We start from the raw sequence: 17,880 nt of genomic DNA on the forward strand, positions 1-17,880 counted from the left end.
TCCAGTGCTTGGAGGACGAGTCCCTTGTTACCTCTCTCTCTCTTCACAGTAAAATGGAGTTCAATGTCCAAGTCTTTCAGTGAGGTGTTAATAGGGAAAACATGCCAGTTTGCAAGTAGGACCCTTGAGCAGACGCATTGGAGATTAAGCACTCTTTTCAAGGTGCTCTGTACCTACCAAACGATTCTGTGCTAGCAGAATCTCTTCAGTAGTCTTTTCTGTTCCTAATGCATAAATCTGCCTTGCTCTTTCCACAGCCTGTGGTTATTTTTAAATGTCCTTACTCTCTGACAAAGAGAAATGAAACAAAACTTCTTGCAAGATAAGATAGTGTCTTCAGCTGCGGCCCAGAGATATTTTCTGGAAGTAGTTCGTAGCAGATAGCAGAGGGCCTACCGATAATACAAATGGCCTGTTTTTAGGACACTCTTCATAGTGACTGACGTCAGCTCAGTCCTTTCAGACCAGCGTTCCTGGTCTGTTCTCCAGGGTGTAGCTGTTTTCCATTTCTACGTTTGTATACTAAGCACTTAGATAGTACAGTTAATTTACAAAAGCTGTAGAAAGAGAAAATAAGTTTCTTTTGTTTCTTAGAGGTGCTCGTTTAACTTCTCATTTGGTGCTCATTTAACTTCTCATTTAGCAATAAATATGCTTTTGGTAATAATGTCTCCTGCAGAATATGACCCTCCTGGCTATCTCTATCAAGGGGCAGATATCAACGGGCAAATGATTGAGTACACGACCTTACCTGGCACAAGCCGAGTCAATGGCAGCATCCACAGAAACTTTATAACCAACGGCGGCCTCAGCAATGGCTGTCCGCATGTCCATCATAAAGTTGCTAATGGAGTTAATGGGATCATGAATGGAGGAGCTGGGCTGTACGCAGGGCACACCAACTCCCTGTCCAGGATGCACATGGATTATGAACATCCCCACCATCTTGCGAACGTAAGCTGTTATGCCAGGTGGAAGGCTCAGCCTAGACCTTGGGATTTATTCAGAGGTTGTAGAAGCAGACTTAATTTGGGTGGGGGAAATACTCATCCATTGATAACAGCCAGTTCCACTAAATTACTTATCCCAGAGGAAGCAACTGGGCTGATATTTCTGATACAAACATCATGGTTTTCATTTGAGAATATCAGATGACAGCAAGAATTCCACTTACTCTGGGAAATCTGCCTCTACCCTCCTTCTAACAGCATGTAAGCTTTGAGAATGCTTCAGTACTGGGCTGAGATACTTTACTTGTACATATGGTATTTCTCAATCTTCAAGTTAAATAGATTTAATTATAGCTGCTTATTCTGCAGCTTTATGGATCACCCATTTTTCCCCCACCTGTTTCAGATCTGTAACTCTAAGCAATGCTATTAATTATGGCAAAGCACGAATGTAGCAGGAGGTTCCATAAAATAAAATGCCCCATACATCTTGAAATGCAGCAATGTAATAAGGCTTTTTTTTCTTTTTTTTTTTAGTCCCTTGTTTGTGACTGTTGAGACAGGCTCATTTTTTGTTTTGAAATTTAAAATAAAATTAAAAACTAATTTAAGCCTGTGATCCAGCCTTTGTATGCTGTGGAAAAATACTTCATTTGCTGAAATGTGTCCTGTTTCCAAGAGAGAATAATGATTTCATTATTGTCTATGGAAACAGATGGCTTGCATTCAAACTTACTAAACTTACTCAAAACTGTGAACATTGCCCAGGAAAACTGAAAGAAAAAGTTCAAAAGTCTGAATAACCAATGCTGTTTCTGGAGAAAAAAAAAATGGGGCTATTGTTTGTGTTAGTAATTGAACACAAGCACTTCGTTTTATTGAACAACAAATTAGCACTTGCACAGTAGTTGCCACTTCAGTTAACTCCAGCTTTGAGTCCAGACCAGTTGGTTCTTCACCTGATTCTGTCTTTGGTTTGCTCGTGTAGCAAGAAATGCCACTTTTTGGTTGCTTTCAAGAGCAACCAAGGCTGAAACTGTGTTTTATTGGTCATGTCCAACCTCCCAGTGGGTGAAATTCTCCAAAAGTCTCCAACCACACAAGCCCTCAGGAAGCGAGGATTTTGCAGTGCTTGAAAGCTCTCCCGTGAGAAAGCTTGGGGGCTTACATAGATGCTTTGTCCCTCTTACTTTTATGTTTTTTGGGGGAAGGAAGGAAGTACACATGTGGTAACACAGGTCTCAGGGCTTGGAGCTCCTCTGTGCCACGAGGTGGGATGTGCAATGCCTCTGTCTTGCTGCAAATAGTTGACTGGGCTGAGTTTTTCTTTCCCCCCCTCCATGTTGTAGAAAGTTTGAGTCACGCAATCTCTTCCCACGTAGAAGGATCGGGACTGGCATGCGGGTGAGGCACGCAGAAGAACAGGATGTTCTTATCCTCATTAGGGCTCTCTTTATTGTTTCATTGATTGGGCTAAATGAGGAAGAGAGAAACTGGCCAGGATGGCAATCAAGACTAATCAAGCATTTCCTCAGTGCTCCCTATTGCACTGAGCGGCCTCAAAAACTTAAGGATAAGCCCTGGTTTAGCAGAAATAGGGATTGTTAGATAGTTACCTACCGCTTGAAATCTCAAAAGCCAGGTGAGCTTTCCCAAAATGGCTCCCCTCCTGAAACATGGCATGGTAGCCCAGCTCCGCAGTGCCGTTTTCGAGCGGCTCCTGCATCAGTGTCCGCCTAGTCTTTAACAATGAGGTATGTGTTAATCTGGGCATTTTTACTTGCTTGTAATGGCCCCTTCAGCCAAAACTAACAACACAAAATCCCTCTCACCCAGAGTCATTGCTGGCTAAGGAATTACCCCATCTGTAAAAATATTAAATGTTTCAAAAATCAGTGTAGCGAAGTAAACTGATCTAATCGGAGTAATTACAGGAAAGTGGGATGGGTTTATATTGTGACATCAGCCCTGCAAATTTAATACTCTGTCTCCCCAAACAGGCACAGTTTGCTAATGAACAGCAATTTGCTTTCATGTCTGTCATCAGTGTTAAAAATAAACATATTTACAGTGTGTTTATTAAATTAAACCTGAGAGTATTAAGCTGAAAACAGACCAGGGAAATTACCACATACTTGTCTAAGCTGCGGTTATTTACTTTTCTCTGACACACATGCTGGCAAAAACCCTCCACTTGACTTTGTATAATAGCTCAGTGTTGCCATGCCACGTTACGGGGCACGGATCTGAAGATTGATAAGGTGATTAGAGTTTGAAAACAAAGTGAAAGGGCTTGGGGCACTAGCTTGAGCTGAACTGCCTGCTTGGTGACTCTCTCTTGTATCTTTGAATTGATTTCTTTTTTGTTGTTGTTTTTTTGTTGTTGTTTTATTAATCCTTCCTGCTGCAGGGCGGTGGGATGTACACAGCAGTGCCGCAGGCTGACCCCTCGGAGTGCATCAGTTGCCGAAATTGTCGGAACAATAACAGGTGATGTAAAACTCACACGAAGGCAGGACCTTCACAAACAGAAGCCCTCATTCTGTGTGCTGTGTTAAAGCTGGGGCAACCAAAAGCAGAGAGCTTGAGTCCTGGCAGAGGGTACAGAGGAGCTCAATGTCAGTGTATGACTTGGAGAGCAGTTGGTGATTGTCTGTGGGATGGAATAAAACGAGTTATTAAACCCCTAGAGCAAATTTTGCTCAACATATTCCTCTGAAGCTCTCTAGGAAGCGAGGCAGGTTGTGCACTGGATTTTCTTTTTTAAACCTTATTTCCTGTGTTTTCTTCAGTTTTGAGATAACAAAATCATTCCATATGGAGTTTGTCAAATAGGATTTAATTGGTCTTCTGTATTTTACATTTCCTGCCATTCTCTTAAGAACACCAACGACCTAGAGTTGCAGCTTTGCTTTCACAACGCTGTTCTTTGTAAAACATGGGATTTGAGGTTCTTCAGGCCTTCAGGAGCAGTTTGGCCAGCCATTGTCAGCGTGGGATACATTTTTTTGTGTGAGAAAAAGGATTCTTCTATATAATAAGGGAAAATCTGTCTTCTACGTTGTAGCTGGGAGCCTGGATTTTTATTAAGTTTTTCGCTTTTGAAAGTTTTAAAGAATATCCTTCCAGGCTTCTGACTAAATCTCTGGTTATTTTAATGGCTAAAAATAGGACTGGAAGTCAGATGTGCTGGACTGCTCTGACTGGTAAATTCTGGATTTTTTCAATCATACTTTGAATTTTCTGTCTTAATAAAATTGTCAGCTGCCTTTAGGTGTACATTTGGAGAAGCTGAGTTGAAATTAAGCTGTTGTTGAAGGCAGAAAACATGTTCTCTTTATTTTCATGGGTTTACTTTTTAAAATATAACTTATAATAGGCTTTAAATTGTTCCTCCTTCCATAAATACATGCTTGATAGCGTGATGGAGATGGGCTGCTACTCACAGGTAGAGCTGGGCACACTTTGTCTGGACCAATGTTGTCACGGCTGGCCTCTGGGGAAAGCAAGCTACCGTTTCCTTACAAGCCAATTGTCTGTTTTGAAGGCAGGCTGTGTAACAGCAGTCATCAAGATGTGTACGACTGGCCGTAATTTGGAACATGCTGTATGTGTTATACTGTAATTAAGAGCTTGCTTTCCAGTTTTAAGCATATTTAAATTTTTAATTGCTCTTTCTTTCTTAAGAAAGCAGGGAGAATGGGTTCCCTCCTCTGCAACTGTACTGTTCCTCCCAGATGGGTCATCAGCAGGGTCTGAACTTTGAATTTTCACATCCCTGTTCTATATTTGACTGCTTGATAGAGAAACAAGTTGTCCTTTACAGCTGCCTTACCCCACAAGGGACCGTTAACCTCCGTTTGGCAGGAGAGCTGCACAGCCGGGACCACTCCGTTCCCTTCCTGGTGCTGGGGGAGTGGAAGGAGGACATGGGAGAGGGGAACAAGGAGGACCAGAAACGTGCTGGAGTATTACACCAGGGGCCAGGGAGCTGGATGTATGGCCAGGGCAAGGAGGAGGAGAAGGAGGAGAAAGGCCTGGTGGGTTAGTGCAGTCAAGTCAGTAGGTTTTGGCAAGTGGGAATTTGGGGCTGGAGTCTTTGCCCCATCTTTGCTCAGCCTCGTAGCTACCTTATGCAGGTAAGGGCTGTCCCCTCCATCTGCTCTCCTGTTTGTGCAAAGAGGACCCATGCCTTGTCTCACCCTCGAATTATTGCACCTTGTGTACTAAAACCAGGCAATTCCCTCTGCGAAACACCCACGTGATGACAGGGGAAGGTCGGTTCAAGTGGAAACACCTCTAGCAGGGTGACGGTCTCTAACTCGTGAGCATTTCAGGAGCACATGGCCTTGCTCATACATTCCACCTTGGTACTGCTAATTCATAAATGAGCCTGTTTCCACTGAACGCCTGGAGTTGTTGCTGACTTGGGTTGAATTTAGCAGTCATTTGAATTGTGACCATGTGCAAATGGATCCTAAAGGTTTAGCATATTTAATAGCTGGCTATCGTGGCTGTTTTCAGCAATAGCCATCTCGGAGCAGGTTTTATTATTACAGTGGTGAAATCCCTCGGTCTTCTGTTTAAATTAGCACTTTATGCTCTCATAACTGCTCATGGAGGCTTGCCAAAGGTAGAAGTTGCTGAAACGTGGATACCCGCTTTGCTATTGCGGACAAAGCCGATAAGAAGAGTGTGGTTTACGCTTGTTACATGAGGATTGAGAACTGATTTTTTTATTTTCTGGTGCTTTTGCACTAAAGTTTTCTAGATACCTGATGGTTGCTGTTTTGCAGATCTCTCTTCTTTGCAAATTTGCTGTGTTCTGATCAGAAATCTGAAATACACATTTGACATAAAGCAGTGTCGGTCTGTTTTTTCAGCTTTTTAAGTCTAAATTATGCTCGTGCAGGCTTTTAAATTAGATTATAGTTTGGTAGGATTTTAGCACTGAGAATTGATAGAAAATGTGTTTTCTGCAGCAGGGATTTTACATCGCTATTCATGCACTCTCTGCTCTGGATATACCAATGGCTAGTTTCCATCAAAATGTGGTTATTTAAGCTTAAAGAACTGAACTGCTGTCTTGAAACATCATTCAAGCCCCTACAGTAATACAAAGAATTACACCGACCTCTGTATCTTTAAAAAGAAACCCCCATAAACATGCAAAGCCAAGCATTTTAAATGGGTTCCTCTAAGACTTTTTTTTTTTTTTTTTAAATAATAAGTGAGTGCAGTCAAAACCTCTGCGGAAAGAAATGCAAACTAATAAATGGATTTGTTTGAAGACCAGATGTGTTTCATGTGGATTCTTCAGTGGCTTCTGTGGTATTTTGGTACTTGGAATAATGATTTTGGAGGCAGTTATGGGAGCAGAAGGACAAAATAGGAGAGCGAAGGTTGAAAACGAAGCTTGGTGCTGCTCTGTCCTCATGGCATTTGGGAGGGGAGCAGGCTCCCGGGGCAATACCGCAGCTGCTGGAGGGAATCCCCTCCTTGTCCCATGTTTTGGCTTTGCAAGTGAAACATCTGCCGGAGGGGAAACTTGTTCTGGTTCCTCCTCTAGAAAGTTTATTTGCGTTATTTGTGGATGTTTTGTTGCTCTTTCAGGTCTGGCAATATTAATCACGGTTTTCAAGTGAAAATGTAAACTGAGGCTCCAAGTGAGGTTCTAGGACAAGTCCCTTGAACATGATGTTTTTATGCATTGCAGTGACCTTTTTAATGCCATAAAAGTGGTTTTGGGGAGTTGGGCAGGACCTTCCTGTGATTGCCAAGCTTAATGTCTCCTGGTTTTAAACCTATCTGAGCTTATTACTTTGGTGCTGAGGGCTCAGCTGCTATCAAAGTAGGCTCTGATGGCTGTTACCCTGTCACTGGTGATGTCAAAGTCCATCTTCCTCCCCTCTTTCAGCAATACAACGATCAGCTCTGCTCAGTTTTGGGCCAGGATCATTCTAAAGAAACATGCTGTGCTACCAGATAAGCTGGCACCTGAACAGGTAGATCCCAGGTACCAATTTTTATATTTCAAAGTGCCAGCACTTAGGCAGCATCCCAGTAATAACCAGCTGCCTATAGCAAGATGCATTAGGCTTGTCACCGTGAGCAGAACAGGCAATGGATATATTTAAATTTGGCAGGGAAAAAAAAAAAAAGAAAAATAGCTCTGAGTTGTATCCATATCAATATATAAAAAACTTGAAGCCTGTTTAGCCTTCACAGGAGCATTTTGGAGTATCACTGGTTCATGGTGGGTTTGAATGCTCTCCATCCTTATTTTGATGCTTTTATCTGCAGATCCATCTCTGTTCTGCACCGCAAAACACAGAGCGTTTTGGGGGCTAGTTTCCCAAAGTTTATGGCAGCTGTACAAATGAACCTTTTACTTTTGCGGTAATTATGGTTTTGTATAAAACCACACTGAAGTGTGATTTTTGGGGCTTTCTTACGTAGGAATTGCTTATATAAATGTTCGCTGAGGCCATGTTGTTCACAGCGCTCCAGACACTGTAGGCATTTTCCCTGCCTGCTGCAATGGTATGCACGTCTCTTAAGGTCCAGCTCCTTTTTGTTTAAAGGTTAAAGAGCTTGGTTGTAATAATTGATTTAGCAGCTTAACTTCAATTTCACAGCCTTACGCAGGTATTATAGGGCCACAGTCTGATTTACACAGCGGGGGGTGGTGTATATTTATAATATTGCATATATTTTTCTAACTTGTGTTCACTCTGATAACGCTTAGTATTTATTTTCCAAGGTACTTAAGTTTGCTGTTTGGGTTTCAAACTTGAGCTCTTTTTCTTGGCAGTGAAAACCTGTTTTATGGGGCTGCCTTGATGGAGAAATGGACTCACAGGTTGGGTCATCAGGTCACAATCAATGGGGAAGTAACCGAGCGCATGTTTTGAATGCTTTCAGCTGTCTGTTGGGATTAAAAAATGCTCGATCCTTTTCTTAATGTCAGGATTGATCTAAAAATATATGTAAAGCTTATTTGGCAAGCTGTCTGACTGTTGTTACAGTGAACGACAAGTGGTGAAGTACTTAAAAATTGCAGTTTCTCAAGATAAGTGACGGAAAGAAGCAGCTCTGAGTAACCCCGCTTTGGCTTGTGTCCCATCTGCAGGTGTTTCACCAAAACCAATGGCACTTTCAGCAACAACGCACTACCTGTCGTGCCCCTTGTAGCACCTTATCAGCAGGACGGTTTGGAGATGAAACCTCTGAATCACCACGTCATGGTGGCCATGTGCTTGGCCTCCACTGTCCCGGAGTGCAGTGCCCGGCTGGAGGAGGACGGCAAGGAGAAAGCAGAGCAGCCCTCAGCCCAGCATCCCTGCTGTCGAGAAGGCATGAACCGGCTTTCCGTGGATTACACGGACGGTAAGGCGTTCTGGAGAGGATAGTGCCCGGCTTTGAAGCTGGGAATATTCTGTAGGACAGCTGTAGGGCACTTAATTTATTGCAGAGAAGCTAGTAATTAAGCCCACAAAAGACCTGCCTTTTTGAGAAAGATTAAGTGTTCCACCTTTCCCATCGTGGAAAAGAGGAGCAGCGATGCTCAGGTGCCTGTGGCTGTCGTGCCCTTTGTGACTGATGCCTCTAAATGGAGCTCATCGAGCAGGCGCGCTCCAGATAACGAGGCTGTGACTGATTTATGCTGCCTCGCAGCTGCTTGCACCTACAGCATACCCGTGGTCTCCCGAAACCACTGAAATGCTACCTAATGGAGTTTTCCCTAATGAGCAGGCATCCGTGACGGCCTAGAGCCCTCCTGTAGGCATGAACAGGCACAGAAATGTAGGTGGGAGTTGGGCTGACCTAATCGGTGTGACCTATTTGATATCAGTCCCATCGGCATGCTCAGATAGAGCCAGTGCTCTGAGCTGTTGCCTAATGTTTTGTGTCTGGTGTGGTGGGAATGAGCCTGAGCTCGAAGAGCATCAGCCAGTCTTACTAATCTGAATTTTTTGGGCTTGTGGGTCCATTGAGCTGAAAGAAGAGGTGATCTACTTAAAAACAAAAAACCCCAACACCAACCAACCAACCCACCCTGCTCTTGCTTTGCAGGTGACAACTGCGTGCACTCGGAAACGTCGAACCACGTTTTGAGCTGGAGTCCCCTTATTCTGCAGCCTGTTTCAAAGAACTGCAAGGAAAAACCAGGATGGAGTTCATCCGGAGTCACCTTAAACAGTTCTGGGGACCTTGAGCAGCTCCAGCTGCAGGAAACCTGAGGAAGTGACTGTTGTCCCCACTTAACGCCAGTAACTGCACAGCAGAGTCGCTGAAAAGGAGTGATGGAGGGATGTTAATTATAACAGAGAGAGTCACTATTTATTTTTTTGTAGTAGTGTCATATGAATGTATCTTGTTTTTAAAAATGGTTGCCTTTTTATATTATTTATGCCTTGAAATTCCTTTTTTGCCCCGCCCCACCCTGCAAAACTAGCCTGGTTACGTGTATAAAAAAGAATTGTAATAATATAAAGAACAACGATGGGAAATACAGAGTGTGTTTTCCATGGCATATTACCAGCGTGAGAAGCACTTCAGAGGAGTCTGATACAGGGATTTAGCGAAGCGGGTCTGATGCTTATGACCGATGGCTGCCGCCTCTCCGGCAGCTCGGCATTGCGGTACTCAAACCCTCCTTCCTGTGAACACCTCCCATCCTCTTTTGGTTTCTGTGGGAAGGACCCGGTGGGTAAATACAAAAATAAATAAGAAAAACAAACCTTGGCTGAGTCTGTACAGCGCAGCTTGAGGCACAGAGCTCAGTTTGGCGACTGTTTGTGTCTTTAGGTGTCCGATAACCCTTATGTTTGCAGAAGCGTGGATGAAAATCCAGCCTGTCTCGCCTTCCCACTTGCAGAAGACAAAATCTAGTTCAACTGCGCTTTTAACTCCTTGGTTTGAGGGAACACTAACAGCTTGAATAGCCTCTGAAATGAAACAAGTTGTGTTGAAGCAGCTCCCACCGGCCCTGCGCACGGCTGTAAGAAACCTGCCTGCCCCTCGGAAACAGCATGATGTAGGTGTTGCAACATTAACTGCAGGGTTTGGGGGTGGGGTTTTTTTTTTTCCCTTTCCAAATTTAATCAGAGTAAATAAAACAAACCGGTGCTTGTAAAGCACTACCTCCCCCCAAAAAATTCAAGAGCGCATAACCCCAGAAATGAGGCGCATAAATTACAGTTACGGCCGCCCTGAGGCGACACATGTGCAGCCGCCTTTTCAGGGAGTGAGTATTTTTCTAGCCAGCGCAGGCCGCGGGGCTGGGAAGGGAGGAAGCGATGCTGGCCCGGCTGGAACTGCTGCAAAACCCTCGGGGAGCAAAGGCACTACAGGTGCAGCAAGCGACTTTGTGAGCAGTGGGGTTTTAGGGAGTGATTTCTGTTTGAGGAAGAAGCTCTTGCAATCTGCTTTGGTAGCAGCATCTTTCTGTGGGCTGTTTTAAGTGTCGCGGTGGGTTGGGGTTTTTTTCCTTTTATTGTACTATTTATAAATATATTGATTTTTTTTTTTTTTTTTTTTTTTTTTTTTTTAGGGTTTTGTGTCCTCCCAGCCAGAGCTGCCTAATTTTGAAACTCCCTGCAAACCTGCTGCTGCCACCCTGGACCTCACACTGTGAAACCCGTGGGCTTCGACTGCCACCTACCCCAGAGCCGCTGCAAAGCCCCACTCCTCCCTCTTCATTTATCTCCTCCTCTCCTAAAGTCAGCCTTCTCTGTCTGCTCCTTGCAGCGTGGCTTTACCCTCGCTGGATGTTTTTTTTCCTTCGCAAGACCTGCTGCATGGCTTTCCCTGGTTTCTGAAGGAGATTGGCAGGCAAGTGGTGGTGTTTTACCTCTGGCTGCTTGGTTTTCCCCAAATGCTGAGATTCAACCACATTTTTAAACAACCTCGCTTAAATCAGACGCTGCACATGCCCACCTTTATCATGCTTGTGTCGTATAAAGACACTATATTTTCCCAAGAAGCTGTAATATTCCTTTGAAAATTTTATGTATTTTGAAACGATGCTGATTTGCAGGGGGTTGGGGCAGGGTGGTTATTTTTGGGGGTGGTTTGATAGAGAGTGCGATGCTGCTTTAATGGCAGGAGAGGGGATTGATACTCCATGAGCACTGAAGTGAGGTTGGTTCTCATCACTCGATAACTTCCCAAGAGGTTATTAACTAAATACAGGAGAAAATGGCCAGAGACGCTCTCGTTTATCACGCACACAAGAAGACGAGGGCCAGGGAAGGCTGGGGACCGCTTGACCCTTTCCTTGGCCCCCGCCTCCCTCACTGCTTGCACCAACATGGGGAAAACCCATCACTAATTGCTATTTTTAACATCCTGCGGTTTGGCCTGAAAATGGGGAGTTTGGGGTGAAGACGAGGACTCCTTCCCCACCCCACCACAGCTTTGTCCTTTCTTCGCACTGCATAAAATTCAGCACGTTCCCAAAACAGCATCCACGACCGCAGCCGACACGAGCCCTTGGGCTGAGAGCGGAGCTTCGGCCCTTGGGTTTTTTTCCCATCGGTGAGAAAATATTTATTTTAGCCTAAAAGTTTATTTTAGCTCCAGAAGTAACTGAAGTCTCGAAGCTGAGCTGGAGGGGCTTTTCCCAGGTGCCAGCAGGCTCATCCTCATGCTTGGGCTGTGCTGCTTTTTATAGCCATGGGTAAAACCTGGTGTGAGCTTTTTGGCGAAGCCTCCCACATTTCTTACTGCCTGGGCTATATCACGATTTCAACAGTCCTCTGTACTTTTTGGGGGTTAGAAGACCCTTTTGAAATATTTTAAAGAAGCAAAACCCCTTTGCCACCAGCCCCAAATTTTTGTGCCAGGTCTGGATCGCGGATATTTTTCCAGCTGCTGAGTTTTGACTTCGGCAGCACCGTAGGAGCCGAGGCTTGGGAGACGCGCCCATCCTTCCGGGCTTTATTAATATGAAAGGACAAGCGGGATGCAGCATGGGTGAGCGTCATGGTCCCGGGATGTGAAACAAGGGGAGAAAATGGAAACGGACTTTATGGCGTCGCTGTTACGGTGATGGTGACGTTAACCGGTTGGTCGTCGGTGGTGTCCGGCGGTGCCGAGAGCGGCTCTGCAAGGGGTGGGAGAGCCTCTGGTGATGCCGGGTGGGTGCTGGGTCACTGGGGTGGGTGGCCCAGCCTTTGTCTCACCCCGTGGGTGCTGTTACCTGCTGCTGCGCCGGGGGCAGCCGGGTCTTCTGGTGCCGGTGCTGATCCGTCCTCCCTGCTTGCGGCTGTTTCAGCGTCCTCTGGCATGCCGATGGGCTCCTGGGCACCAGGACTGGCCCTGGGGGAGGGCAGGTGGGGGTCTCACCAGCGCTGGGGTGTGGGAGCAATGGGCCAAGGGTGTTTGGGCACTCACGTGCGGAAGAGCAGGTCGTGCAGCCCTGGAGACAGACAGATGGATGTGAGGTGTGGGCACCTGGGGTCTGGCCGTGGCCCCCACTGAGCCCCCCTGACCCTGGCACTCACGTGGGAGGGCGTCCCGGTGGCGGGCGACACAGCGTATGGCTAGGAACGATGCCACGGTAGCCACCAGCATCCCTACCGTTGCTGCCCCCATCACTGCTGGGTAGGCCTCGAAGGGAGGCTCGGCTGGAAGAGAGCGGCTGCTGTCAGCCTGTCCCCCCTGTACCACCCCCCCAGGGGTAATTAGGGTAACGAGGCACCCATGCGTGAGCTGTGCAGAGGGAGAGGAGGGAGTATGGCAGGCAGCAGGCACCCCCAGCCAGGGCCTGGCAGAGCCTGGAAAAGCAGAGGGAGGTGGGAGCCTGTGCCTGTTCACTCTGGAACCTACTGATGGTGGCTCACGCTCGGCTCCGCAGTTCCATCGAGATGCAAATGTTGCCCTTCGCTCAAACCCTGCTCTGCCCATACGGAGCAGCATCCCCTGCCCAATTCACCTGGCGTCTGCACCTCGGAGGGGTGCCCGGCTGTCCGGTGGTTGACGGCCAGGACGCGGAAGGCGTAGACCACAGCTGGGTCCAGCCCCCCCAGGCGCCGGTCGCGGGAGTGGGGCTCGATGTCGCCAGCGGCGGTTTCCCAGGGGCCGGGCACGCGGCGGGGGGGTTTCTTAGCTTGGCGCCGCTGCACCACAAAGCCGGTGAGGTTGCCGGTGCCCTGCGTCCGCCACTCCAGCTGCACCTCGGTGCGCGCCCGCGTGTACCGCAGCTTGCTGATGGTGACGTTGGGGGGGGCCGGGTACCCTGCGGCGAGACGGCGCCCAGCAGGAGGGGCCTGACCCCCACGCACCCCGAAAGCCCACCTCAGGGACCCCCCACCCCTCCCAGGACTCACGGTCCACGCGGAGGCGGACGGGGAGGCTGGCGCTGCCCACGGCGTTGGCCGCAGCACAGCGGTAGATCCCGCCATCTCCTGGCCACTCGGCATCCCGGATGGTGAGGTTGACCCACGCTTCTCCCCGTTCTAACCAATACTTGGCCAACCCCGGCGTCACCTCCCGCTCCTTGGCGTCATACCAAGCTACGGCGGCGCCAAGATCGGCGGCACCGCCGCCATGTCGCCGGCACGCCAACCGCGCCTCGCTGCCCTCCAGCACTGCCACCTCGCTCCTCTCTGCCTCGAGTTCGGGGACCTCTGCGCGGCAAGAAGCGGGGGGACGGAGCTGGCAGGGACGTGCGACACCGCTGCGGCACAGGGAGGGCACGTGGGGATGGATGTGGCTTACCCAGCCGCAGGCGGCACTCGGCGCTGGCGGCCCGTAGTGGGTGGGCGGCCGCGCAGACGAACTCCCAGCCCCCCAAGCTGCCGTTGGCCCTCAGCACCAGGACGGTGGCGGAGGGCGCGGGGTCTCCCAACGCCCGGCCCCCGCCGTCGTGCCAGCGCAGGGTGACCGGCGGCATTCCCCCCTCCCACCGGCACCGCAGCATCACGTACTCATCGCCCTTGGTGGCCGCTGCCGCGCAGGAGGGGCCGCCGGCCGGGACCCCTGCGGGATGGAGAGGCGTCAGGGTGGGGTACTGTGATGCTGTGCCGAAGCGTTCTCCCCCCCACAAAAGGAGACACCCCCTGCTTTGCACCCCGGCTGTGCCGTGGGGACCCCTGTTCTGGAGCAAACTGAGGTTGTTGGAGGTCCCAGCCAAGGCAGCATCGCCTTGGGGTGCCCATCCCATGGCTTGGTCATGCCATAGGGGTCACCGCGGCTCCGCTGTGCCAAGGCAGGGGGGCGGGTGTCAGGATTTTTGGGGGAGGGTGGAGGGGGACCCGTCCGCACTCACAGAGGGTGGTCCCGCAGGCAGCCCCCTGCGGCAGCGCGGGGTGGGAGGCCAGGCAGGAGAAGGAGCTGCCGTTCTTGGTGGCCGCCCCTGGCTGGATGCTGGTGGCCGTAGAAAAACTGCTCCCCATCACCCCCTCTTCCTCCTCCTCCTCCTGGGGGCCCACCCAGCGCAGCCGTGCTGGGGGGAAGCCCCCCAGCCAACGGCACCGCAGGGCCACGTCCCGCAGGTCACCGGTGGCTAGGACAGAGCAGCTGGGGCTCCCGGCTGGTGGATCTGCAGGAGACCATCAGCGCTGGGGTAGGGTGGGAGGGGGTCCCCCCGCTCTGTGCCCAAATTGCCCCTCGCACCTGTGTCCTCACCGGGGAGCCACATTGGTCCACCTCGCCCTGGGGGGGGGACACACCAGGCCACCCCCCCTGCCCTGGGGATTACTTACAGTAGACAGTGAGGATGATGGTGGCCTGGGTGCGGGTATGGAGGTGGGTGTTTTCGGCCAGGCAGGTGTAGGTGCCCGCCTGGGCTCGGGCGATGGCGGTGATGACGTAGGTCTGGCCGGTGTGGACCTGGGAACCGTTGTGGAGCCAGACGTAGCGGCTGGGGGGGTTGGAGGGAGCCAGGCAGCTCAGCACCACGTCCTCCCGCTCGCCCGCCGAGAAGCCCCCCTGCTCGGGGGAGAAGGGCTCCATGCTGATGGCCGGCTCATCGGGGCCGTCTGCGGTGACACGGAGACCCTTAGCCACCAGGATGTCCCTACAGAGGGGACGTAGCCCTCCCCGAAGTGTCTTCCTGCTGGTGGGAAACTAGGCTGTGAAGCCTCCTTAGAAAGGGTGCGCGATGGTGGTTGTGAACACACCATGGTGGCTGCGGAGGCACCTTGGTGGCATGGTGCTTGGTGGCCATGGATGTGCCACAGTAGCAAGGTATATGGTGGCCATGGACGCACCATAGTGGCGCAGTGCTTGGTGGCCGTGGATGTGCCATGGTGCACAGTGGCCGTAGACACACCTTGGCGCGTGGCAGGCACATGGTGGCCACGGACATGGCACGGTGGCCGTGGAGGCATCATGCCTGTTGGCCATGGCTGTACCATGATGGCCACAGAGGCCTCATGGTGGCCATGGATGTACCGTGGTAGCGATGGACATACCATGGTGGCATCTCCAGCCCTGAGGATGCTCCCACAGTTGGTGCCCGAGGCCCCCCACCTTGGGGCAGCCCCCCTCCCCGCCCCGGCAAGGTGGGCCCAAGCTCCAGAGCACTCACAGACGATGTCCAGGTAGACGGGCTCGCTGGTATTGTTGTTGACCTCGTTGTGCACGGTGCAGGCGTACCAGCCGGCGTGGCTGCGGTTGGCGGGCGTCAGGCGCAGCTCTGCCCCAGAGCCCCCCAGCCCTGCGGGGGACGCTGAGGGACCCCCCCGGGGCTCCCGGTGCTGCCAGGAGAAGCTCAGCGGCTCCGTTCCCTCCCGTACGGCGCACGTCAGGGCCACCGCCGCCCCCTCCGGCGCCACCGCTGCCGTCGGCCGCACGAAGGGCTTGGAAACGGGCACTGGGGGCACCTGGCTGTCAGCGGCCCCCCGAAGCTGCCAGCCCCTTCCCCCCGTCCTGCTGGGACCCCCCCAGATCCCTCCTGTCCCACCTGGGGGTGACCTTGCTAGCCCAGATGATTTATTGGCTATCAAGGTGCTATAGCAGCTAGTGGGATGGCTAGCGAGACCATCTACAGGCTAGTGAGGGGAGCGTCCTGGCTGTGGGCCTGGGGACTAGCTGGAGCAGCCAGGTATGGGCAAATGGAACCAGTTATGGGCTGATGGGTTGGCCACGGCAAGGAGATGGGAATGGCCAGTGGGCTGCTATATTGAGTAGTGGGGTGCTTTGCTGCCTACTGGGGTGCTACATTGGGCTAGCGGGGCTCTATGTTCGCTAGTGGCATGCTTTATTGACTGGTGGGGCCCTTCGGTGGCTAGCGGGCCACTACCTCGGGCTAGTAGAGCTCTACGCTGGCTAGCGGCACGCTTCGTTGACCAGCGGGGCCCTTTGTTGGCCAGTAGCATGCCACGTCGGCCAGTGGAAGACTCTATTTGGCTAGTGGGCGAGGGGACGCTTCACGGCAAGGCTGGCCGGCCGGCGGCTTACCCAGGACGCGCAGGAGGATGGCGGCGTAGCCGACACGGAGCCGTCCCCGCTCCGGGAAGAGCCCCTGGCAGAGGAAGCGGCCCTGGGCGGCTGCCCGCAGCTCCCGCAGCTCCAGCGTCCCGTTGCGCAGGGTCACCCGGCCCAGCGTTCCTGCGCCGGGGGCCACCGCCACCTCCCCGCCCGAGCCCACCGCCACGGCCCTCGGTGGTCCCGAGCCCGTGAAACTCCAGAAGACCACCGCCGGCACTGCCGATGCCGCTGCCGGCCCGCAGCTCAGCTCCACGGCCCGGCCCCGTACCCCTGTCACTGTCTGCTCCTTGTAAGCCACCTCCCCGGCCGCCAGCGGTTGACCTGGCCAAGAGGTGTGGGGAATTGGTCAGGTCTCTGCTTGCTCCCCCCTTCCCGGGAAAATTTGGGGGGGGGGGAGGAGGAGGAGGAGGATGGCTGAGGTCTCTGCTCACCCCCCACCAGCGCCGGCAGCAGGCAGAGGATCCAGGGCCCCCTCCAACACAGCAGCAATGCCCGGCCGCGCTCCATGGTGCCATGTCCTGCACCGAGCCCCGCGGCAGGACGCCGAAGCAGGGCTGCGCTCTCCAGCCCGACCTCCTCTCCGGTTACCCCTGGGTAATTAGGCCCGGTCCTGATTAACCGTTAATTATTTATAAACCTGCCTGCACGTGGGCAGGGAGGAGAACCTGATGCCACTGCCTGCCTCAGCCCCTGCAATCTCAGGGCTGAGGCCGGGCGTGCTCATTGCAAGAGTGGCAGCATCACCTCCTCCCCCCCACGCCTCCTCCAAGCAGGGGAAATTTATTCCTGTTAACCCCCCCCTTTTTTGGCTAAAAGAGAGGAAAATATGCTGCCAACAACCCCCCCCCCCCCGCCAACTGAAAACACGGGGTTTTGGAGCTGGGGGAAGCTGGGCACTCGGCAGCAAGCGGGGTTTGATATTTCATCTCCCGCTCTCCGCAGCGCACCAGCCCATCAAACATTCATGGGGGGGGCGGCAACGCTGTAACACAATGCCGGGGAGGGGGTGGGGGGGGCTGGTGCACCCCAGTGGGAGGCTTTTGGGGTGCTTATGGTAAGGGGGGACACAGGAGTACACTGCATCCCATCCCCAAAGCCAGTATCCACCAAGGGCCTTGTCTGGTGCAAATCAAGCTTGGGAGGGTGGCAGGACACAGCCCGGCAGCTGGAATTCCCCTCAAAATGGGGCATTTGCACAAAATTATCTCCAAATCTTTGTTGCTTTTATTTTCTGTGGGCCAGCGTCTTTCCCAGGGAGGACATTCACACCACAGCCCCAGGGCCGGGGTACCCCTGCCGGGATGCAGGACCTTCATCAGGGCAGGGAAGCAGCTTGGGGCACTGGTAAAAAAAATAACCAAAACAATATAAAGACTCCTGAATATAAAGATTTTCTGGCCCAGGGGTGCAGAATGAGGCCCAGGGGCTGTGGGGGAAGGCTTTAAAGCCTGCCTTGTTCCAGCCAGCATTGGGGGTGGGGGAGGAATCT

The 17,880-nt window shown here is 51.6% G+C and overlaps 2 protein-coding genes across 5 annotated transcripts in view; one reads left to right on the plus strand and one right to left on the minus strand.

Moving 5' to 3' along the window:
• The window catches only part of CDON (cell adhesion associated, oncogene regulated), a 54,759-nt gene extending 45,066 nt beyond the window's left edge, over positions 1–9,693 (plus strand). For all 4 annotated transcript variants that reach the window (XM_069788260.1, XM_069788257.1, XM_069788258.1 and 1 more), the window contains 4 exons: positions 680–954; positions 3,361–3,440; positions 8,083–8,339; positions 9,027–9,693. In XM_069788260.1, the coding sequence (XP_069644361.1) occupies positions 680–954; positions 3,361–3,440; positions 8,083–8,339; positions 9,027–9,193 (779 nt within the window). In that variant the 3' untranslated portion in view covers positions 9,194–9,693. The remainder of the gene's footprint in view (positions 1–679; positions 955–3,360; positions 3,441–8,082; positions 8,340–9,026) is intronic.
• Positions 9,694–11,141: 1,448 nt separating this feature from the next.
• Positions 11,142–17,141, minus strand: VSIG10L2 (V-set and immunoglobulin domain containing 10 like 2). The gene is given in 12 exon segments (XM_069788261.1): positions 11,142–12,060; positions 12,157–12,275; positions 12,351–12,375; positions 12,461–12,583; positions 12,892–13,194; positions 13,286–13,664; positions 13,666–13,937; positions 14,227–14,499; positions 14,663–14,938; positions 15,490–15,774; positions 16,362–16,712; positions 16,823–17,141. Coding segments are annotated over 12 exon segments (2,559 nt in total). The 5' UTR covers positions 16,899–17,141; the 3' UTR covers positions 11,142–11,983.
• Positions 17,142–17,880: the final 739 nt, after the last annotated feature.

Source organism: Haliaeetus albicilla, chromosome 7 (genome assembly GCF_947461875.1).
Source record: "Haliaeetus albicilla chromosome 7, bHalAlb1.1, whole genome shotgun sequence".
Classification (NCBI taxonomy): Eukaryota; Metazoa; Chordata; class Aves; order Accipitriformes; family Accipitridae; genus Haliaeetus; species Haliaeetus albicilla.